General features: G+C 40.9%; 2 protein-coding genes across 2 annotated transcripts; both read left to right on the forward strand.

The window, feature by feature from the left end:
- Window positions 1-8,436: 8,436 nt before the first annotated feature.
- Window positions 8,437-9,322, forward strand: LOC133708154 (inosine triphosphate pyrophosphatase-like). Its single transcript, XM_062133607.1, has 4 exons — window positions 8,437-8,647; window positions 8,725-8,964; window positions 9,056-9,184; window positions 9,278-9,322. Exons 1-4 carry the CDS (start codon window positions 8,536-8,538, stop codon window positions 9,289-9,291), a joined length of 495 nt encoding a protein of 164 aa, XP_061989591.1. The 5' UTR covers window positions 8,437-8,535; the 3' UTR covers window positions 9,292-9,322.
- A 2,635-nt stretch (window positions 9,323-11,957) lies between these two features.
- LOC133708004 (pentatricopeptide repeat-containing protein At5g61990, mitochondrial-like) lies at window positions 11,958-14,866 on the forward strand. Its single transcript, XM_062133456.1, has 2 exons — window positions 11,958-13,284; window positions 13,399-14,866. The coding sequence occupies exons 1-2, from the start codon at window positions 13,036-13,038 to the stop codon at window positions 13,909-13,911; spliced, it is 762 nt and encodes a 253-aa protein (XP_061989440.1). The 5' UTR covers window positions 11,958-13,035; the 3' UTR covers window positions 13,912-14,866.
- The last annotated feature ends 8,760 nt before the right edge of the window (window positions 14,867-23,626 follow it).

Below are 23,626 nucleotides of genomic sequence, written 5' to 3' on the forward strand. Positions count from 1 at the left end.
ATTCCAAGCCATACACAAAAAGAGTGGATAGCCTGAGGATGCCATATGGGTACCAGCCACCCAAGTTTCAGCAATTCGAGGGGAAGGGCAATCCAAAACAACATATTGCTCATTTTGTCGAGACTTGCAATAATGCTGGAACAGAGGGAGATCATCTTGTTAAGCAGTTTGTACGTTCATTAAAAGGCAACGCCTTTGAATGGTACACTGATCTGGAACCTGAGTCAATCGACAGTTGGGATCAGATGGAGCGTGAGTTCTTGAATCGTTTCTATAGCACGAGACGCACAGTGAGCATGATGGAACTTACTAGCGCCAAGCAATGGAAGGATGAACGCGCAGTTGATTACATCAATAGGTGGCGTTCGTTGTGTCTCGATTGCAAAGATCAACTGTCAGAAGTATCTGCAGTGGAAATGTGCATCCAAGGCATGCACTTTGATTTGTTATACATCTTACAGGGGATCAAGCCCCGTAGGTTTGAAGAGATGGCTATGCGAGCACATGACATGGAGTTGAGTATAGCTAGCCACAAAGGGAAGAAAGAGTCAATTGTTGACCAAAGGAAAGACAACGTCTTCGGAAGCAAGTTTGACAAGGCACCGAAGAAATCTACAAAAGAATCGATGGTCGTCAACATTGCCCCTGTCAAAATCTCTACACGAGATAAGGAGGTTAAGAAAGCAGGTCAAAATCTCTACACGACAGAACAAAGCGTTCGTTGAAGGAATGGCAACAGAAGACATATCCCTTCCCAGATTCTGACGTGGCAGGCATGTTGGAAGATTTACTTGAGAAGAAGGTGATAGAGCTCCCAGAATGCAAGCGGCCCTAGGAAATGCATCGTGTCAAGGACCCGAAATACTACAAGTACCACCGGATCGTCAGTCACCCAGTGGAGAAGTGCTTCGTTCTGAAAGATTTAATAATGAATCTTGCCAAGCAAGGAAGGATTGAGCTGGATGTCGATGATGTTGTTGAGGTAAACTTCACTACCATCGTGTTTGGGTCATTCGAGCCTGCCCCGTTGCCTTCTCTTCCAATGAAAGCACCATATCAGCTTTCGAGAAAGCCATGCATAAAGTTAGAGAAAGTCAAGCCAATCCAGAAAGCAAGTCTCGCACCTGTTGCTACTCCTAACGTTGACTCAGTTGTTGATGACGAGGGATGGATACTTGTCACTCGAATGAAGGCACGCAAGAGCCCATCGCCATGTTTGCCTATCACTCAAGCAAAATGCAAGCAATCACAAGAAAGTCGTCAGCGTCCCGAGAAAGAAGGGACAAGATTTTTCAAGGAGAAGGGCGATCCTTCCGTTCGAAAACCCCATAGTGTGGTTTCATCAACAAAAGTCTTGCCCAAGAGAGGCAATGAACAAGAAAAGGTGAGAGCTGCCCACATGACAACAAGCTACGAAATGGGTTCGAAGGATTCTGCCAAGGCTGAGTCAAGCACAGTCAATACGAACCAAACGTCAGAGGAGAATGAGGCGTTGAAGCAGCTTGAAGATCTACCATTGCATTTTAGCATTTCTGATCTACTACAATTGCCAAAATCGGCGAGATGTGCTTTGGTACAAATGCTGATCGACGTAGGCAAGTACTCCACAAAAATTAGCAAGGTGAAACCGAAGGAATACGTCACGTATGTTGCAGATTGTGACGCCATTCACTTCACGGATGAAGACATTCAGTTAGGCTCTAAGCCGCATAATAGACCTCTCTTCGTGACGGGGTATGTGCGAGATCAAAAGCTAAACTGTATGCTTGTAGATGGAGGGTCTGCTTTAAACATCATGCCTAGATCAACTATGAAGCAGCTTGGCATCAATGTGAAAGAGTTGTCTCGAAGCCGTCTCATGATTCAAGGCTTCAACCAAGTGGGGCAAAGAGCCATAGGGATGATCAGAGTAGATATGACAATTGGAGAAATGAAGTTGAACACTCTAATCCAAGTGATCGATGCAAAAACCTTATACAATTTATTGTTTGGACGACCGTGGGTTCATGAAAATGGTGTCGTCCCCTCCACTCTTCATCATGCTTCAGGTTCTACGATGGCGGAGTAAAAACAGTAGCAGGTGATACTAAACCATTCACTGAAGCTGAATCTTTCTTTGTGGATTCCAAGTTTTACATGGATGATGAAATAGTAAGGGAAGTTCTCCTAGTTGGAGTACCCTCTACAGGGAAGATTACAGAAGTACGTAATAAAGAAGTGGAATCCAGCATGGCAAGAAATCGCAATGAGGAACCACATAAAGTTTCATTGGAAACTAAAGTGGCAGCTTCAAAGAACAAAATCAACTCCTCCGGTCCAGTCCTTCGTTATGTGCCAAAGTCTAGGTGAAAATAAGGGGAATCTCCTTTTGTGGAGCCAAATGAGCAAGAACGTCCGCGAAAACTAGATGAGAAGGACGTAGAATTTCTAAAAGAAACATCAACCATACCGTTGACGAAGTTGAGCAACGCAACTCCAACCAAGCAGCCGCTAAAGGGGTTTGTCAAACCAATTCAAGGCAAGACAGAGCATGGGACACTTCCTGACAAAAGGACAAAGGAAGGATTCGACCCTAACGCTTACAAGCTGCTAGCAAAGGCTGGATATGACTTTGGTTCGTCGAGCAAGGAAGGTGACCAAGTGATCCCTGGTAAAAAGGTGCATGAGCTTAATGAATCTCAAAGGAGGTTGAGAGAGCAAGGATGCACAACTGACCCTGCTAAAGTAGGTCTTGGTTTTGTACCAGGCAAACCAATCAAAATATCAGGAAGAAGAAAAGTTGCAAAGGCAAGCACTCAACACATTAGTATCGAAGTAATAGAAGAAGAGACTCAGGAATCTAAATCTGCCCCTCGCGTTTCTGCACTTGATCGCATTGGTCCTAATTCTCAAGCTGCGATGCCTAAACAAGTTAATGAGTTGGCACCTCGAGTCTCTGTATTTGATCGTGTCAATACTTCAACAAGCCGAGTTTCAGTTTTCAATCGCATCACCCAAACGACCACTCGAGCTTCCGTGTTCAATAGGTTGTCATCTTCCGGTGAAGGAAATAAGAAATCTGAGTCAGCCCCTCGAAAGTCAGCACTTGAGAGGATACAAGCACCCAAAGAGCAACAAAGGCGAAAGAGAAAGGGGATCGACGACCAAGGCAACGACAAAGAGATCCGAAGTCTCATCCCGTCACGCATGAAGCGACGCTCTGTGTTAGAGGTGAGCTCAAGTGAACAACTCAAAGTGAAGGAGCACACCATCATACTCACTGGCCAAGTCGGAACGGGTAATGTTGATGGCAATGGCGAAGATGAGATTGTTCAGTCTGCCTATCATATCACGGTAGTAGAAGCAGAGGCTTTTGAAGAAGATGACCATGATCATTCCCAGGATGAAGTAGATGAAGCTCCTCCAGAACTTGAAGACCGGGGGCAAAGCTACTGTCGACGAGCTTAAAGAGCTCAATTTGGGAACTGAGGAAGATCCAACACCTATCTTCGTGAGTGCTTCGCTGAGTCCCGAAGAAGAAAAGGAATACTATGATCTGCTGCTTGAATATAAGGACGTCTTTGCATGGACGTACAAAGAAATGCCTGGCCTTGACCCAAAGGTAGCAGTCATCGTCTCGTAGTTAAACCTGAGGCTCGACCGATCAAGCAAACGCAACGACGTTTTTGGACAGAACTTCTTCCTTAAATTGAAGCTGAAGTTGATAAGTTGATTGCTGCAGGTTTCATCAGAGAGGTTCAATATACTAAGTGGATTGCAAACATTGTTCCTGTCAAGAAGAAGAATGGACAACTCCGTGTATGTGTGGACTTCCGCGACTTAAATGACGCATTGTTGTGAAATTTTAATTAAAACTCGCAAGCGCACGAATCGTCGTTAGTATAGTGTGCAAGTACGAGGTCGTTCCAACTGAAGATTGATAATCAATTTAAACCCTAACTCAATTAATCCAAACACAAAATCACAAAAACACAATGAACAATTAAGATAAAGAAAGTATTGTTTTTAGATTTTTCGAATAAAGAAACAATGTGAAACAAACAAAATAAAGTTTATAAGTTGAAAAGCAAAGATGATAAAACCTAGGGCTTCAGAATCAACCACTAACAATCCTATTTATGTTTCAATGCAATTAACAAATTCTTTTGTTTCTCTAGATGATAATTTATGTATCTAAGTCCTTCTCAGGTACTCTAGACCATAGTTTTCCTTAAGTGTATGATGCTCTCCCTCTCGGGTAAAGATCTTATATCCTAACTATGCAGTTTATCCTTCTCAGGTACAAATTTAACATGCAAGACTCATTACGCTTTAGAAAACAAGGGAATCAAGCAAACCATTAGTCTTTCTCAAGTAATAATGTAATTTACCACACTTAATCACAAGAAGCTAATCAAATTATATTGCATCTCTGCTTCAAATTTGTCTTCCAATTACTATATGCAAAGCCCTAAGGTGATCAATCAAAGAACTTAAACATAAAGCATCAATTCAAATAGTGATTAAGCATTCATCATAAAGAAACTATAAATCCATCAATAAAACATCAAAATACATAAACAATCATGATAGAGCATCATCCTAACCCTAGAAAAGGTTTAACAAAAGATAACTAAGTAAAACATAGAAAAAAACATAAAAAGAATGGAAGGGAAAAAGAAAGGGAAGATGGATGATGTCGTCTCCGCTCCTTAGGCAGAACATTGTGCTCCGAGACTTTCCCCTCATGTAAATTTGTGCTCCCTTATATAGGGAAGATTTCTGCTCATCTTTGACTTCATGTTTCCTTGTAAGACTTGGGAATAGATTCCTTTCTTCATTTGGAATGGGAAAACCTTGAAATATCTCTTGTAGAAGTAGGAATAAGTTCCTGATTGAATCTTCATCTGAATTAACTTCCTTGAAACATTTGGATTGACGATCTTGTGCCATGGAACTTGAGTTCTCCACGAATGGTTGTAAATTCCCGAGCAGATTTCCTGTCCGACCTATCTTCACTCAAATAATCATAACTTTCTCTAGAAGAATCGAAATCAAGATCCGTAAAATTCTACAGAAAGTAGACATCCGTAGGTTTCCAATGATATAAGGCTAATTGTCTGATTCGATCTGATACTTTCCCAGAAATTCGGAGAAGTTGGGTGTTCTGCACAGACAGATTCCCAGTCTCAGATTGCACATTGCCTTTCAATCCTAGTTAGATCATTTTAGCTTCTTTTCTTGTTTCTATGAAACAAACCTACAAAAACACTAAAAGATGTAAATGAATCATAAATATAGAGAACTAAACATAAAAACTAAGATTAAGAGGCATAAAAATATAGGATAATATGAGCACATCACGCATGTCCAAAAGATGACTTTCCTTTGCCCATCATTGAACTCATGGTGGATGCAACAACAGGGCATGGAGCTTTATCCTTCATGGATGGGTCATCTCGGTACAATCAAATTAGGATGGCCTTAGAAGATGAAGAGCTTACTGCATTCCGCACTCCCAAAGGCATTTACTGCTACAAAGTCATGCCATTCGGGTTGAAAAATGCTAGTGCAACATATCAACGTGCTATGCAGAAAATCTTCGGAGACATGCTTCACAAGTACATGGAATGTTATGTGGATGATTTAGTGGTCAAGTCAAAAAGGAGGACAGATCACTTGCAAGACCTAAGAAGGGTGTTTGATAGACTACGCAAGTACCAACTTAAGATGAATCCTCTCAAATGTGCTTTTGGCGTCAGTTAAGGCAAGTTTCTTGAATTCATTGTGAAACATCGTGGCATTGAAGTGGACCAGTCAAAGATTAAGGCCATTCAAGACATGCCTGAGCCAAGAAATCTACGCGAGTTACAGAGTCTCCAAGGACGACTCGCCTTTATTAGACAGTTCATATCGAACCTCGCAGGCCGTTGTCAGCCTTTTAGTTGACTTTTGAAGAAGGATGTGCCTTTTGTATGGGATGAAGCTTTCCATAATGCCTTTGAAAGCATAAAAAAGTACTTGGCAAACCCTCCAGTGTTAGGTGCACCCAGCCTTGGGAAGCTACTTATTCTCTACATCGCTGCTCAAGAGTGATCACTCGGAGCACTCCTAGCCCAAGAAAATGAAGAAAAGAAGGAGAAAGCCAATTTAATTAATATAATAGAAAAAGAAAATTTATTACATTTTTTTTTATTAAGCAGGAGAAGGATTGAGTTTTGTTGTATTACTTGAGTCGAACTTTCACAGGACCAGAATTAAACTATCCACCAATAGAGAAAATCTATCTCGCACTGGTCTTCGCCATCCAAAAGTTAAGACATTACATGCAAGCTTACACAGTGCATCTAGTGGCACGAGCTGACCCAGTCAAGTTTGTTATGTCGCAACCAGTCTTAACAGGGAGAATGGCAAAATGGGCACTACTCCTCAATCAATATGAAATCATCTACATACCGGCCAAAGCGGTTAAAGGACAAGCATTGGCTGATTTCCTAGCGGATCATCCTATCCCTGAGGATTGGGAGATTTCAGATGACTTGCCAGATGAAGAAGTCTTTAATACAGAGGTCCTTCCGGCTTGGCTAATGTTCTTTGATGGGTCATCACGAGCAGATGGGGTAGGAGCTGGTGTGGTCTTCATTTATCCTTAAAGGCAGATATTGCCTTATGCCTTCTCTCTTAGTGAACTATGTTCTAATAATGTTGCTGAGTACCAAGCGCTAATTATGGGACTACAAACCGCGGCTGAAATGAAAATCTCAAATCTAGAGGTGTATGGAGACTCAAAGTTAGTAGTTGATCAATTACTAACTATCTATGAAGTGAAGAAAGAAGATTTAGTTCCTTATTTTCAGCTTGCCACACAACTCTTAAAGGGTTTTGATGTTGTCACACTGACGCATGTACCAAGAAAAGAAAATCAAACGGCAGACACTTTGGCCAACTTAGCAGCAGCTTTGGCATTATCAGAGGATGAAATCATACACCTTCCAATCTGCCAACGGTGGGTCGTACCGACAATCTCTGAGTTTTGGCATGAAGATTCCAATGTTGTCTCTGTTTACGTGATCGATGTTGATGACTGGAGGTACCCGTTGATTGATTACCTTAAGTGAAATAAGCTTTTTGATGACCCAAAGCAACGCTCGGACATAAGACGAAGAGTACCACGCTTCTTCTACTACAAGGAGACTCTTTATCGACGATCATTCGATGGATTGCTTCTTAGATGTCTGGGGAAAGAGCAAGCTGCTAAGGCTATGGAGGAAGCTCATTCAGGAGTATGTGGAGCTCACCAATCAGGTCCTAAGCTCCATATTTTCAAGTAAAAAGGATGGGTTACTATTGGCCCACCATGGTTAAAGATTGCATGGAGTATGCACAAAGGTGTCAAGCTTGCCAGTTTCATGCAAACTTCATCAATCAACCACCAGAGCCATTGCATCCAACCATTGCCTCCTACCCCTTTGATGTGTGGAGACTTGATGATGTAGGGCCCATAACTCCAAAATCCTCCGCTGGTCACTCATACATTCTAGCAGCTACGGATTCCTTTTCAAAGTGGGCAGAGGCGGTGCCGCTTAAGGAAATAAAGAAAGAAAATGTTACTTCATCAAAGGGAATATCATTCAACGATATGGTGTTCCGCGTTGCATCATCACAGACAATGCCAAGTACTTCTCCAATAGCGCCATGGAGAAACTCTGTGAGAAATATCACTTCAAGCTGCATTTTTCTTCTATGTACAACGCCCCGGCTAATGGGTTGGCTGAAGCATTCAACAAGACGTTGTGTAATATTTTGAAGAAAGCAGTCAGTAAAACAAAAAGGGATTGGCATGAAAGAATGGGCGAGGCCCTTTGGGCCTACAAAACGACATATCGAACTCCCACGAAAGCTACGCCTTACTCCCTTGTATATTGTAGGTACATCATACTTGCCGGTCATAATCAACACTCATACATAACCATTCCACCTTGTCGGAATGCACACTACTAGAATAATGTCATTAGACATCGCCACTATTAAATCGGTCAGGATTGCACCTGATGTTAAAAAACATACTAATATCAGTTTGTGAAATAACCGATTTCTATTGTTATTATGGACATCAGTCACCAAATAAACCGATGAGAAAAGTTTCGTTCGGAAAATTTACAAAAACGCGGAGGGACTAAGTTGAAAAATTTGAGAAACACGAGACTTAAAATTTCATTCCCCCCACACTTAGTTATTTTTCTCACACGACTTGCATTGACTTTGAGTCATTCCCAAACTCTAACTCATTTTCACCCGACCTCCTCGTCTTCCTCCTCCGCCTCTGAGCAGCACCCTACCCTTATCACTCGCAACCCTTACAACCTAGTCTCTGAGCTTCGGCTGTTGTGCCTCCTTAACACCACAACCCTTCAACACTGGTCCTTCTCTCTCTCTCTCTCTCTCTCTTCCCTTTCTGTTTTCTCTTGTTCTGAATCTGAACAAGCCTCTGTTGATTTCGTAATCTAACAATCTGTTTCTTCTGTAAAACTCTAATTGTAGGCGTCGGAGAACCCCATGAGGGAAATCAAGGTCCAGAAGCTCGTCCTCGGCGAGAGAGGCGATCGTCTCACCAAGGCCGCCAAGGTCTTGAAGCAACTCAGCGGCCAGACACCTGTTTTCTCCAAAGGTGAGATTTTTAGGGTTTCTCTGTTCATTTTTGTTTTAGGGTTTATGTGTTGGTGGGTTGTGACTGTGGGTGTGCAGCTCGGTACACTGTGAGGTCTTTCGGAATCAGTTATTTGAGTAGAGAGGAACCCAGAAACTTTGGTCTCACTCTTAGAGAAAGAGAGAGAGAGAGCGGGAAAATGGCGGCGTTGGGAGCAAGAGGAGGTGGACTGGTGCTGCCAAAGCCGGTGACTTTTGTGACCGGAAACGCCAAGAAGCTTGAAGAAGTGCGCGCCATCTTGGGCACCTCCATTCCCTTCAACACTCTCAAGCTCGATTGTAAGCACAATCAATCTCTCTCTCTTTAATTTTGGATTTTGGATAAAAAAGATTTAGGCTTTTGTTGTTGTTATTGTTGGGTTTTTGGCAGTGCCAGAATTGCAAGGGGAGCCTGAGGACATCTTCAAAGAAAAGGCGAGGTTGGCTGCCGTTCAGATTAATGGTCCTGTGCTTGTGGAAGACACTTGCCTCTGCTTCAATGCCTTCAAGGGTCTACCTGGTTAGTCCTCAATTTCTCTATCTCCTTCCCCACGTTTCTTTCTGTTAATTTGGTATTGTTTGGTTCTAATTGATTGTTTAAATTTCAATGCAGGGCCTTACATGTAAGTTTTTCATCTTGCTTGCTCTCACCAAGTGGCAGGGGCGGACCTGTTATTAGGCCCGACGGGGTCCGGACCCCCCCCCCCCCCCAGCTCTTTAACAACTCAGGTGAGTACTGATAAAAATAATAGTAGTATTTGATTGATTGACCATAGGAGTATTTAGGATTATGATAAATAACATAGCCATAAAAGGATGATTAGTGATTAATTCTTTCTTTTTTTTCCTTATTTGCATGATCGTCAAATTAGTTTTGATACTTGGTTGATTAAAAGTCATCTTATCTTCATTTATTGAGCTGTTCATTCGAGTTATCATTGGTTTAGTTTTAACTATTGGCTTATCTTGATCAAAAAAAAAAAAAAAACTATTGGCTTATGAATTATATACTACATAATTTATTAAATTATTGTTATAGTTGTATTTATTTACAAACAAATTTTTTTATGATAAATTATTTCTGATAATTTATACTTCTATCTGGACCCCCCCAAGGTTTAAATCCTGGTTCCGCCACTGCCAAGTGGATTTATCTTTTGTTGCACAAAATTTGATATTTTTATCATACGGAGCAAAAAAAAAAAGATTGATTTTTGATAACTAGAAGGTTCATGAAGGCTGCAGTGGGTTTTGTGAGTAAATATTTGTGATTGCTTGTTGTTTTATTTGTTTTCAATTCCACTATGTTTGAATTTAGGATAGCCAATTGGATGGTGGTTGAAGTTATTGCATACATGCAGATCCAGTTCTATAACTGGTTGAAGTTATTTAACTTTTTCTCTTTTCCTTTCCCTTCTTTTTCCTTTACACAATCCTGTCTTCTTGTAACTAAGCCCCTGTTGTCCTAAGATGAGCACTGCTCTCTCATTCAACCTCTCCCTCTCATGGAGCTTTTTGAATTTAAAGAATCAGACAATGATTGAATGTTGCACTTGGTTTCTTCTCTCATTATAGAACAAAAATGATGTTAGTCTTGGTTTTCTTGCGTACTTTCTGTATGTGTACCTCTCTTCTTTGATGATATAGAAGTGAATATACTTATCCAATTATATATCCTCTATCAAAATATGATATATGGAGTGAATTTGAGGCCCTGCCTAAACCTTTTAGGAGGGGAACACTGGCATTGGCATCATCCTTGTAGTCCCAATGCCTAAACCTGCAGTTGGCTCGGTCTGGATCAACCTCATGCCAATGTCAGAATGTCTGATATGCGTTGTCTATATATCTTCTAAGTTCTGCAGACTCACAATCTGTTGTAGGGAGCTGGAAAAGGTATGGTGCCTTTTCAAATGTTATTGCTCTCTAGATATTGTATAAAATTAATATAGAAGCATGCTCACAGCAGCAACAGGAAAAATTTGGTTCTGTTTTCTTGTCCTTCTAAAATTAAATTAAATCTATTTTCATATTTAATACGCATAACAAGCATGCATGGCGTACTGTACTACTGTTTTGGGAAGAAGATAAATTGGGTAGTTATAATGGAGAGAAATAGAAGAAAAGGAACAAGATGAGGATTGATCCAGTGTTTTGACCAACGTAAGAAATCAGCTTGCTTTCATAATGAACATGAAGAAAACCAAATTGTCTATTTATTTCAAACTGCTCCTTAAGTTTTGTGACCTCTTAGTTTCTTATGAACATGGAGTGCAGCTACTTGTGTACCTATGCAAGGGGAGCTAATTGGACATTCACTACTTTAAGTCCTTGTTTGTATTAATAATGTTCTATTCATTACGAACTTAAGGTTTTTGCAGGCAGTGTGGATTAAAGGAGATGCTTTGGTTGAATGGAAAGACGGTTCAAAATCATTGTTGGAATCTTGGAATTGCTAGAGGACTACTGTATCTGCATAAAAATTCTCAGCTTAGGCAGTGGACTACTTTATTGAGATTTCAAAGCCAGCTCTTGTGGATTCAGGGAGCCACCACCAAAAACGTAGCAATGGGTTGTACGTGGTTTGAAAAGGTATGGTGCTTTTATTGTTGCTCGCTACATATTCTATAAATTGATATAGAAGCATGTGATAGCAGTAACAGGCCAGGGAAGATTCGTTGCTGTTGTTTTCTCCTTCTAAAATTAGATTAAATCTATTTCCAAATTTAATGTCTTATATATAAGCCACTCTTTTGGGGATAACTCGATCATCTAAAAAATATGCACTGAATGAGAAATTTAGTTTTTATCAGTATAAACCAGGCATAGCTTGTTCTGTCAAGAATTGGCCATCATATGCAAATATCTTCGTCTGATATTTAATCCAGCCAATGTTGGAAATTGGAATTATAAAACCATCAGACATTGCAGGAGTTGTCTCCAAGCAGAAAGCCAAGAGATAAGCAGCAGATGCCCTCATAAGAAAGGAGCTATAGTCTGGTACGAAGTGTGCCTCTTAAAATACTCTACTTTAAACAGACACGGATAATGGGATTTATGTAACAAGTCCTGTATTCATTGATACATCCATTGTTGTTTGAAGAAAGAGTTCGTAAGTTGTTAACCGAATTATGTAATAAAGCTTCTAGAACAATATTGAAGTTTGCTGATGGCAAGCTACATCTTCACGTAGGTAATAAGTGTTGAGTGAGCTGTAGCCCACTAATCTTTCCAGCTGCTCATCAGCTGGAACACCCTAATCTTGATAGGCTGTAAATGTAAACTTTCCAGCTATAATGCTGATAATATAATCATATAGGAGCCCTATAAGAGCAGGATTGTAATTCAGTTGTAAGTGTGCTTGAATATACAGAAATACATTACCTGCTTTGACATGGTATCAAAGCAGTTTGCTCTTGAGACCGATACCCATATCTAGAAATCTAAATTACCCATACCCAATTCCGCTGCCAAAAATACCAAGAGAAGAACCTTGTTTCTTCATCTTAACAACAATACCAATACCAAAGAACTTCTGTTCTTCCCCATATCCATATTACCAGAAATATCAAAAATATACCCAATTACCCAGCTTATCTTCAACTTATCTCGAATTCTCGATCCCTGAAGCCTCCAGCCCCGCCGCTGCAGTCTTCAGCCTCCAGCCACCGCGATCCTTGCAGCAGTAACCCCCTCACAGCCGGCCTCATCCTCCCGGCCACGAAGCCCCACAGCCCGCGCCTCCAACTGCAACGATCTGCCCAGCGCCTCTACAGCGCTCCACCGCCGCCGGACCCCGCTGCCTTTCCAGATCGATCCGCCGGACACCAGCCACCCACCTGCAAACCAACACTTCTCAACACAAAGCAAAGAGAGTGAAGAAGGAGAAAGTGGGAAAGCAAGAGTTGGTGAGAAAGAAAAGGCAGAACAAAGGAAAGCACAGAAGAAGAAGAAGAAAAAAGGGCGGAGAAGAAAAGAAGAAAAGAAAGAACAGAAGAAAGAAGAGAAAGGAGGGATTCGGCTTCTCTGCTAGAATTCATTTTGCTAGGATCTGCTTGGATAACACTCTCAGCTCGCCACGTGTTACTGGTTCAATCTAAGGGCTATAATGCTTACAACACAGAAAGCCTGAACTTCACTAACGATCTCCAAAATAGTTCTTTAACGTCAGTGTTGAATCGAACAAGATCTCTACCCCTGGACTCCTCGCATCTCCCTCTCTCTCTTCGCCCAATTTCCTCCTTCCCCTCATCGGACCCCCTCATCATCTAGTCGTGAACTGAAGCCGAGTCCGATCTCTCGACTCCTCACTTAACTCTCAAGATTTTCCAGATGATGGGGAAGACTCACACCGTGGCTTAGAGAAGAGAAATGGGTTTAGCTTCACATGGGAGAAACCTTGCATTTCAGATTGGTAATCCAAAATCAAGGCTTTTGATTCGGGTCCACTACTGCAGTTATAAATCAGAGAGTAAAAAGCAAGAGGATGATGAAACAGTGAGGGAAATCTGTACCATTCTGAAGCGAAGCAGAGAGTGGGAGTCCGTGTTGAGCTCATCAGGGTTTCCCAAGAAGCTAAACCCTTGTGTGGTTCGATCCGTTCTTCAACAACACCACCAGGTTGGTGACCCAGAAAGACTTTTAAGTTTCTTTGATTGGTCTGGTGCCCAATTGGGTGTGCTCCCAAATTTGCATTCTTTTTTGATTATGGCTGTTGTTTTGTGTAATTCCAAGCTTTTTGGGCATGCCCATGGTGTGTTGGAGAGAATGGTTAGGACCCGGAAGCCGGCTTTAGAAGTTTTGGATTGTGTTGTTAGGTGTTTTAGAGAGTTTGAGGGATCAGACATGGTGGTTTTTGAGATTTTGATTAATGTGTTTACGATGGGGGGTTGGTTTTATGAGGCTGCTGATGTGTTTTTGGGTGTTAGGAGTGTTGGGATTTCACCGAGATTGGAATGCTGTAATTCTCTGTTGAATGAGTTGTTGAAGGGTAATAGGATGAGGCTGTTCTGGAAAGTGTATGATGGGATGTTAGAGGCTAAGATTGAGCTGGATTTTTACACTTATAGCAATGTGATCAACGCACATTGTAAGTTTGGGGATGTTAGGCAGGGTAAGAGGCTACTGTTTGAGATGGTAGAGAAGGGCTGTAATCCGAATTTGAGTACCTTCAATGTGGTGATTGATGGATTGTGTAGAAGTAGGGCTGTTGATGAAGCCATTGAGTTGAAAAAATCGAGTAGGTGAACAAAACTCCAACCTTCTTATAGTTCTTTATCAAATTCTATTCTCTATGGTTCAGCTCAGGCTTAGGTTCAATTAAACACATCAGACAGTTTGATAAATGGTTTTAATAGAATAAACTGCCAGTTCCTGGTAACCAAATCAGGCCACATGCATTCCAAAATAAGACTTCCAGCACCTCTAGCATTCCAAAATAAGACTTTAATCATTGAGAGGTAGTGAAAGAAAAGGCCAAAACCCAAATTAAGCACCAACCATGCTGTTTGGACCCAAAATGAACATTTTGGCCTGACAAGGCATGTGTTGGAGAAATTGAGCCAATGTCAGTGGCTCAAGCTATATATTGTCGACAAGTTCGAAATATATATTTAGAGGCTAAATAAAGCCTACTATGGAAGCACGGAAGCATGGAAACATGAAAAGTCAACTTTAGCACATTTTCCTACTTCGGCTAGGAGAAACCGAGCTAAACAAGGAAGGAGGAGTGGCAGACTAACCAAATGAAATCGAAATGTGCTGAAACTTTCCAGATCCATTCTAGACAGCCCAAGGATCATTTCTTATGAAGAGTGCAAGAGCTTTTTTTGAGTGGAAGGCCTTCAAACAATCAGCCTAATTTTCTACAGAAGCAAAACTGGAAAACTGGACCTGTAAGAGGTCCAGCAGCATTTTCGGCCCAACCACATGGAATAAAAATCTGAAAATTTGTCAGGATGATGTACACTCATAGTGGAACATTTCATATGAAGAAGTCGAAGGCATATAATGAAGTCTTGTTGGAGAAATAATTGAAGGAATAAAGGGCCAGAAACTGACCTAAAACCAGCTCAATATTCACATGTTCATGTTTCCTACCCACATGAAGAAAGCTAGATGCTTTTCTCTTTTTCCTTGGATATATTTTTGTTCTACAATCTCTTTAATAGATCATCACCACTTCCATGTTGCTGCACCTTCATGCTTTGCTTTCATTTCATCTTTTCTCTATCTTTTCCATATTTTACAAGTGAACTTAGATCTACTTTCATTATTTTTCTTCCACTCATCATTTCACTCTTCTTTTTCTTCCCTATATAAACACATTCTCTTCTCATTCTAAGACACACATACACATTCACAACACAACAACATCTCTAAGATGATCTAAGTTCTCTCTAGAGCAAACCTCTCTAAGAGCAACTCCTCTCCTTCTCTTTCTCTTAGCGGTGATCACACTCCTAGTCTTCTCAGAAGCCGACTTTCAGTGCCACCAAACCCTCTGTCAACGTACTTCGGTCCTAGTCTCCTCGGGAGCCGACGGCAGTGCCGCGACCACAACGGTTACGGAACCAGCCAAGCAAGGGTAACGCCCTAGCAACCCAGCCAAGCTAAAGTCACGCTTTAGCAAGTTCTCCTCACTTCCCGGTGGTTCTCGCTCTGATCGATCTACAACATCGAGTATCGATTTGGTGATTTTCAAGAAGCTCAGCAAAAGTCCTCACCACGAGGCACAAAGAATCCCACGACGAGGTTGGTGCTCTCCTCGTCCACAATTGCTTGAAAGAAGTCAGGTCAAGGGACATCCCCGACGACCGCACCCAAACAGTGCTGGCACGCCCGCGCAGAAAAAAGACTGTTGACCAGCTGCAGCAAAATTGGAGCCAAACACATGCCCTCCCCATCATGAGGAGGTAGGTTGTCATCAACTGTCAGTTTGCTATTGTCATCAAAATTTTTTTCAACAAAACAGTCAGAGCCTTGGCTTATAGAGGATTGAGTAATCATGTCAACAACAGGCTCCTCAGGGGGGCAGTGTCCAAAGATAGCCGATATACCATCACCAGAAACATTAGAGTCCATGTTTTCAAAGGAAAGTCTCTTAAAAACATGATTCTGATGTTTAGTGGCAGAGGAGGTGTTACTTTTAGCTTTTCTTTGGTAGAAGACATCAGGCTTGGAACCACTTGAACTCCCAAAATTAGAGACATCCTTCATTGGAATTCTGGAATCCACCTTGGTCTTGAAGCTGGGATTTTCAGAAAATTTTGGACCAATTTTAGATGGTGAAGTGCCTCCATCATTTGCAACATTCTTCACAGTGGCTTGAGAGTTACTAGCATTTTTGGCTTTCGAGGACACATGGGCTTTTTTCTTTTTCTCTTGGAAGCTTGGCCAAAGTTTCACAATGGAAGGAGATGTTTCAACAATATTATCATCCATGGTCTTATCAGGTAATTGAGGCTCATTCTCCTCCTGTAACACAGCAAATCTAGAACCAGAGTTACTGTTCTTTTTGGGGCCACTAGCATCATTGCTCTTCTTTTTATTCCTGTAGCTCATGAGCATCCATGGGCCCATATCATCTTTTAACACAGCATGAGGAGCACTAGAGTCAGCCTTAGATAAGCCATGGGACATGTTCACATCAGAACCATCAGTATCATCACAATTAGGAGCAGGAGCACTAGTAACGTCAACCACATGGGTTTTCTGTGGAGAAGCCCCACTAGAGTTAACTTTTAGAGAAGGACATTTATCTTTAGGGTGCCCAAAACAGCCACATTCAAAGCAAATAAGAGAAATGCCTTCATAAACAACTTGAAAAGCAGTAGATTCAACCTCAACATAAGGCCTCAAAGGTTTACTTAGGTCCACCTCAATGCAAACTCTAGCAAACTTACCCCTAGATTGACCAAGAGTAAGCATATCAACTTTAACAACATCCCCAAGTATTTTTCCAATCTTTGCCACAGTAAATTCCTTAAAATATTTCACAGGCAGTCCAAAAATTCTAACCCACAAAGCCATTTTGCCAATTTGCTCAGTCATAGGATCGAAATCCGGTCTCCATTTTTTCACAATGAGAGTTTGTCCAGCCAAAATCCAAGGACCACCACATAAAGCATGATTCATATCTTCTTCAAGAGTAAATTTCACAATGAAAAAATCATTGGGGAGATCAATTAGCTGCCAACCACCTTTAACCTGCCATTTCCTTCTCAGACCTCTCAACATAAAATCAAAGGTGTTGGTAGAGTTCGGCTTACCCATGAGTTTGACCACCACAGCACAGCGCCATTCATAATCAAGCTTATTATGAACCTTCTCAGAAAAGGAAACATTCAGACCATGTTTGCCCAGAGAGTAGGAGCAGTCCTCATCGGTGAATTCGAAATCCTCAACCATAGTTTGTCGAAAGCGATCCACCGGATTCTTGAGAGTACTAGCATAGGTCATCTGAGGTTGTAAACGAGATGAGATTTGAACAGAAGAGTCCAAATCCTCCATACGAAGAGCCTCCAAGTCGGAGCTGATATCGTCACCGTTCTTCGCACGTTTGCGTTGAATCGGCATTGGAACCTTATCTCCGCCGCTTCCTGGTGGAAGGGCGGAGAAAACAAAGGCCGGCGAAGCCACTAGGGAGATCCGGCAGCCAAGAAACGTCAGGGAGAAGGAGGTCAACGGAGGCCAAGCAGAGTGAAAGTTACAATCGCCGTTCTACTTTGATCCTTTGCTTTTCAGAGAAGAAGAGAAAGGAATAGAATTCTAGAAAAGCGTTTCTGCTCACCTCTCGCGTCTACTTCTTCGTCTTACATTCCACACAATTTTTTGTTGTTGTGGTATCTTGATTACTAAAAAAAAAAAAAAAAAAGAAGAAGAAAAAAAAAGTGACCCTAAGTGGGCATCACGTGAAGAAAGAAAGAAACTAGACATCATTTTCTGTCTCTAAACAGAAAGTTTTTTGTCCAAAAAAAAAAAAAAAATCCAGCAGAAGAAAATTTATATCCGTCGAGAAGAAATCCACATCTCTTGCCTGTCCTCTTCACCTTCAAAAAAAAAAAAAAAAAGATAAAATAGATTAGAAATTTTATCCTTGTAACGTCGAGCTTACTCGCTCAACCACATAGGTCCATCCAATTAATGTGGTGTCTAGGCTGATTGGATACGAGAAGTGCTAGCAAAGGGTCTCGTCCCCTGCTAAACAAGTGAGCTGAGCTCCGCCAAAATCGTTCCTCTACTACCTGGCTACATTAAAAGGAGTTACTGACAGGTTGCGCGATAGGCAACACCCAAGGATCCGATTTCTCTTCTCTTTACTTAGTAAGTACTTCAAAAGCTGATATCTGAAGAAAAGTACGAAGGATCTGCCATGCATACTCAATACCGACCACCACATGTTCGTAATTCCCAGTCTTCGCCATTTGCCTACTCTTGGAAAGCACCCACTCTAGGACCACTGAAATGCACTCATTGTAAGTCTCTGAAGCATACTGTGGATAATTGTTTTCAATTGAAAGGTTATCCAGAATGGTGGGATACACATATTTCCCGTCGTAAAGAAATCCAAGCGAAAGAGGCAATAGGATATCGGGCCAAAGGCAAACCTAAGGCGGCCATTCCTAATGCCTCACCAGCTCCAGAAGAACCAACTGAAGGTGAATACACTGGTGACCCTGCTTTCGCTTCCATGACTAATTCAGGTACACTGAGTTCCTCTCTGTCTAGTGTTTCTGACTTTAATTGGAAAGATATGTGGATAATTGATTCAGGTGCAACGGACCATATGACTAATAACTCTAGCAATATTCACCATTTAACTCCAGTTCGCCGGTCTGGCGTAACTAATGCCAACGACGATTCCTATCCAATTACAAGCGCTGGGTCTGTCACTCTTACAGACTCCATTACCCTTGATACTGTGTTACTTGTTCCATCCATATCTCATAATCTCTTGAAACCATTGGGCGGGGTATTGAGAAGGGGGGATTATACTACATGGAGATGACCACTGCTGGTAATCATCGTGTAAGTGAAGTGCATCAAATTTAGAAAAGAACTTCCACAAATGAAGAACAGATCTGGTTATGGCATAAGAGATTGGGACATCCATCATTCGGTTATCTTCAAACTCTCTTCCCTTTATTGTTTCAACATAATAAACCATCCGACTTTAAATGCAACACTTGCATTTTAGGCAAGAGTCACCGTGTCTGCTATCCGTTGAGCTCAAATAAAAGTATTGCCCCATTTGATCTTGTTCACTCCGATGTCTGGGGGCCTTGTCCACGCCCTCTGGAATGAAATGGTTTGTTTTTGTTGTCGATGATTGCACCTGGATGAGTTGGATCTACTTGCTACGAAATAAAAGTGATGTTTTCCCAGTTTTTCAGACTTTTCATGCCATGATCCAAACTCAGTTCCAAACACCTATTAAAGTCCTTCGTTCAGATAATGGTGGAGAATATGTGAACCATCTTTTTCACCAGTATCTAGCTACCCATGGCATCATTCATCAGACCACATGTCCTCAAACTCCTCAACAAAATGGTGTGGCAGAAGGAAAGAACCGCCACATTCTTGAAGTTGCTCGCTCCATGTTGATCGGAGCTCATATGCCAGAATCTTTTTGGGGTGATGCCATCCTAACTACTGCTTACCTCATAAATAGAATTCCTACGCAAGCCCTTCAGTCTACAGCTAAGGAAACCAGTCCACCACCACAAACACCAATTCAAGCTCTTGCCAGTCATTTACCTTTACCACCTACCCATGCCCTTGATCCAAAGATTTTTGGTTGTGTAGCTTATGTACATATCCATCGAAACCAGAGGACTAAGTTGGATGCTTGTGCTGAAAAGTGTATCTTTATTGGTTATGCTTCCACTCAAAAGGGATATCGGTGCTATAGTCCAACTACTAAACGTACCTATGTTTCCATGGATGTTACATTCCATGAACATGATCTACATTTTTCCCCGAAGACTACTCTTCAGGGGGAGAATGATATTGAGGAAGAGCTGTCTTCGAGAGATTGCTTGTGTCCACCCTTGGAACCCATGGACATCCAAGAGCATGGAAATACTAGAGAAACAAGAATTGAGCATGGAAATACTGAAAGGAGCAACCAGTTACTGACATCAGAAACAGATTCTAGAATCGCTGAACATGGAAATCAGCTACCAACTCCAAAATTAGCAGTGAGAGATATTTCTTCCCCTTTACTACCCCATCAACACCAATGCTCCCTGAGGATGATCCAGAGGTAATTAATAACCCTGTGTTTGAATTTCATGATAATTTAAATTCTGAGCCTAACACTGAAAGAGAACCAAGTAACATCATAGGGGTTCATAAATTGCCATTCCGAAAAAATCGAGGTCAACCAAAGGCTCAATATGAACCAGATCCTAAAGCCAAAGCCAAATATCCCATAAGCAATTACATGTCATCCCAAAGGTTATCCAAGTCATATGCGTCTTTTGTATTTCATTTATCTGCTATTATCATTCCAAATAAAGTGCAGGATGCTCTAGCAGATCCTAAGTGGACTAAAGCTATGGAAGATGAAATGGAAGCCTTGCAAAAGAATCACACATAGGAACTAGTGCCAAAACCCGCAGGGAAAAGAACATTAGGGTGCAGATGGATCTATACATTGAAGTACGCAGCTGATGGTACACTGGATAGATACAAAGCCAGGTTGGTTGCAAAAGGATATACTCAGACATATGGTATTGCCTATCAAGAAACTTTTGCACCAGTGGCCAAGATGAATAGCGTTCGAGTACTACTGTCATTAGCAGCTAACCTAGACTGGCCTCTGAAGCAGTTTGATGTAAAGAATGCCTTCCTACATGGAGACTTGAAGGAAGAAGTCTACATGGATCTACCTCCTGGCTATTCTCTACCTTCACAAGCAGGAATGGTGTGCAAGTTGAAAAAGTCCCTTTATGGACTAAAACAGTCCCCCAGGGCATGGTTTGGAAGATTCAGCCAATCTATGAAACAGTTTGGTTACAAACAAAGCAACTCTGATCATACACTGTTTCTAAAGCACAGGAAAGATAAACTTACTGCACTTATCATTTATGTTGATGATATGATTGTGACAGGTAATGACCCGGAAGAAGTCAAGAAACTAGAAGCACATCTATCATCTGTTTTTGAGATGAAAGATCTTGGAGGACTAAAATACTTCTTGGGAATTGAGGTGGCTAGATCAAAAGAAGGCATTTCCCTATCTCAAAGGAAATATGTGGTTGACTTACTCATAGAGACCGGTTTACTAGCATGTAGACCAGCAGATACACCGATGGAGCAAAATCACAAATTAGCAGAATATCCAGACCAAGTGCCTACTAACAAAGAGAGATATCAAAGGTTAGTAGGCAAGCTGATTTATCTCTCACACACCCGACCTGATATTGCATATGCTGTAAGTGTTGTAAGCCAATTCATGCATGCACCAAGTGAAGATCACATGGAAGCAGTACATAGAATTCTGAGGTATTTGAAAACAAATCCCGGTAAAGGGATCATGTTTTTCAAGAATAACCACACAGACATAGCTGGATACACAGATGCAGATTGGGCTGGTTCTATCACTGATAGAAGGTCTACTTCAGGTTACTTTACTTTTGTGGGAGGTAACTTGGTCACGTGGAGAAGCAAGAAGAAAAAAGTGGTTGCTAGATCCAGTGCAGAAGCTGAGTACAGAGGAATGGCTCATGGAGTATGCGAAATGTTATGGCTTCGTCATTTGATGAAAGACTTGGGGTTCAAACCCAAGTATGCTATGAATTTGTATTGTGACAATAAAGCAGGCATTGATATAGCACACAATCCAGTTCAACATGACAGAACAAAACATGTTGAAGTTGATCGACATTTCATCAAAGAGAAGTTGGAGTCGAAAATCATCAACATGCCACATGTACCTACTGAAGATCAACTTGCAGATATCTTGACCAAAGCTCTTTCTGGAAAAGTGTTCCACAGCTCACTAGACAAGTTGGGTATGCAAGACATCTATTCCCCAACTTGAGGGGGAGTGTTAAGTGAGCTGTAGCCCATTAATCTTTCCAGCTGCAGCCCACTAATCTTTCCAGCTGCACATCAGCTGGAACACACTAATCTTGATAGGGTGTAAATGTAAACTTTCCAGCTATAATGCTGATAGTATAATCATATAGGAGCCCTATAAGAGCAGGATTGTAATTCAGTTGTAAGTGTGCTTGAATATACAGAAATACATTACCTGTTTTGACAATAAGGATTTAGATGTTTTTGGTGCAGCTCAATGCACTACTGACCTATCTGCAGCCTCCAGCCAATGTCTAATATTTGATTTGTATATACATTCACTTCAGTTTGCGTGGATCAGTTTGTTATATAAATTCACTTTTTTGTTCTTTAGTTCTTAGTCAATGCATATAACCAGCAGCAGATTTGATTCTTGTGAAACTACTTTGAATCAGGCACAACTGTATAACAGTTAGGAAACTTTTACAATGGAGGGGATTGGTGAATTATGATGAGGAAATGCTTGTGTAAATGCCAATGAAGGTGAGCAGCCAGATGTGAAGAACAAAAAGAAGAAATGTACGTCTAGCTGAGGATGATCATTGAGGTGCATAATGAGGTTCAAAATGTTGTTCAATGCACTACTGACCTCTCTGTTTCTCTTTCACATGGTTGACAAAATTGATTAGACTCTAAGCTTTTCTACTTGATTCCCAATTACAAATCAACTTTTTTTTTTTTTTTTGAGTATTCTGTAGACATGAATTTTTTGTACTATAGCTTATTGGATTTTGGTAATAAAAATAAAATCTTTGGGCAATTCTAATGGACATTGTCTCCATACAGTAAATTGGAGGACTATGTAATTAGTACTTGGCTTTGTAAATCAGGTGTTTGCTTCATAAATTGGAGGTGTTTTTGGAAATTTATTAGTGGTCATTTAGTTCAGAAATTGGAGGTGTTTTTGTAATTGGAAGATTGTATTTATAGTGATATACAGTGATTGATTTTTGTTATGTTTGTTTTTTCATGAATTAATCATTGATCATTGATTTTTGAATTTTGCAGTTGTGTAGATACTTTTCACGAAGTGAAGAGCAAACGTGAAAGAAGAAAAGAAAACAAAGCTTTGACTATGGAAATGTTGGTTGTGGCATATTCGTCCCTTGCAGCCAAAATGGAGGAGATTATATATAGGTTGGTCTTGCTGGAATTTTCAGCCACACAGAAGTATTCTCTTGCATCTAATTCAACTTGCAATGTGGAAGAGGCTGGTGATCTGTAAGGCAGAAATGGAGGAATGTATAGATTTGATAATGGAAGAATTAGAGAGAGAAATATAACTAATGCATGCACCCTTACCAGGTACCCTTTGTTTTTCAGTTCAACTTTATTCTCATTTTAGTATCTTCTGATTTAGAACTATCAAGAAGTAGGGTCAGGATCCTCAAGTTTCAGACATTAGGAAACTGACCATGTTACGAATGTGGATATCAAGCTAATGATGTTAATACTAATGTCTTTTCCAGTTTCATTGATTGACGTGCTTCTCTGTCAAATTGCAGTGAAGTTGATCCCATAGTAGCATCCTTATCTGGAGGAGCAATTGGAGTGATCTTAGCACTTACGGTGGTTGAGAAGTGAGTTTATTATGTTTTGGTCAATTTGTTTTGACATTGACAAAGTATGATAAGGGAATTTCTGTTAACAAGAAAAATGAGATTATAGAGGGATAAATACATGGCCTAATGCAAGTCCTGTGCAGGTATGGAGTGAGTTGATATCTGATATTGAATTTCTTTTTTCTAAAGGGCAACAAGGATGGTGAAGAGTATGGTGGAGGCTGAGACTTAAAAGATTTCGTAAATTTCATCAATGAGAAATGTGGTCCTAGCAGAGATGCGAAAGGACAACTTACTTCTAAAGTTAGTACCAT

Source organism: Rosa rugosa, chromosome 5, assembly GCF_958449725.1.
Source record: "Rosa rugosa chromosome 5, drRosRugo1.1, whole genome shotgun sequence".
Classification (NCBI taxonomy): domain Eukaryota; kingdom Viridiplantae; phylum Streptophyta; class Magnoliopsida; order Rosales; family Rosaceae; genus Rosa; species Rosa rugosa.

Bases quoted from the DNA above. Each gene is read 5' to 3' on its own strand.
- LOC133708004 (XM_062133456.1), top strand. From the start codon at position 13,036: ATGGGTTTAGCTTCACATGGGAGAAACCTTGCATTTCAGATTGGTAAT. The intron at 13,285-13,398 runs GTTGGTGACCCA...TGTAATTCCAAG, and splicing joins TTCTTCAACAACACCACCAG to CTTTTTGGGCATGCCCATGG.
- LOC133708154 (XM_062133607.1), top strand. From the start codon at position 8,536: ATGAGGGAAATCAAGGTCCAGAAGCTCGTCCTCGGCGAGAGAGGCGAT. The intron at 8,648-8,724 runs GTGAGATTTTTA...GTGGGTGTGCAG, and splicing joins GACACCTGTTTTCTCCAAAG to CTCGGTACACTGTGAGGTCT. The intron at 8,965-9,055 runs GTAAGCACAATC...GGTTTTTGGCAG, and splicing joins CAACACTCTCAAGCTCGATT to TGCCAGAATTGCAAGGGGAG.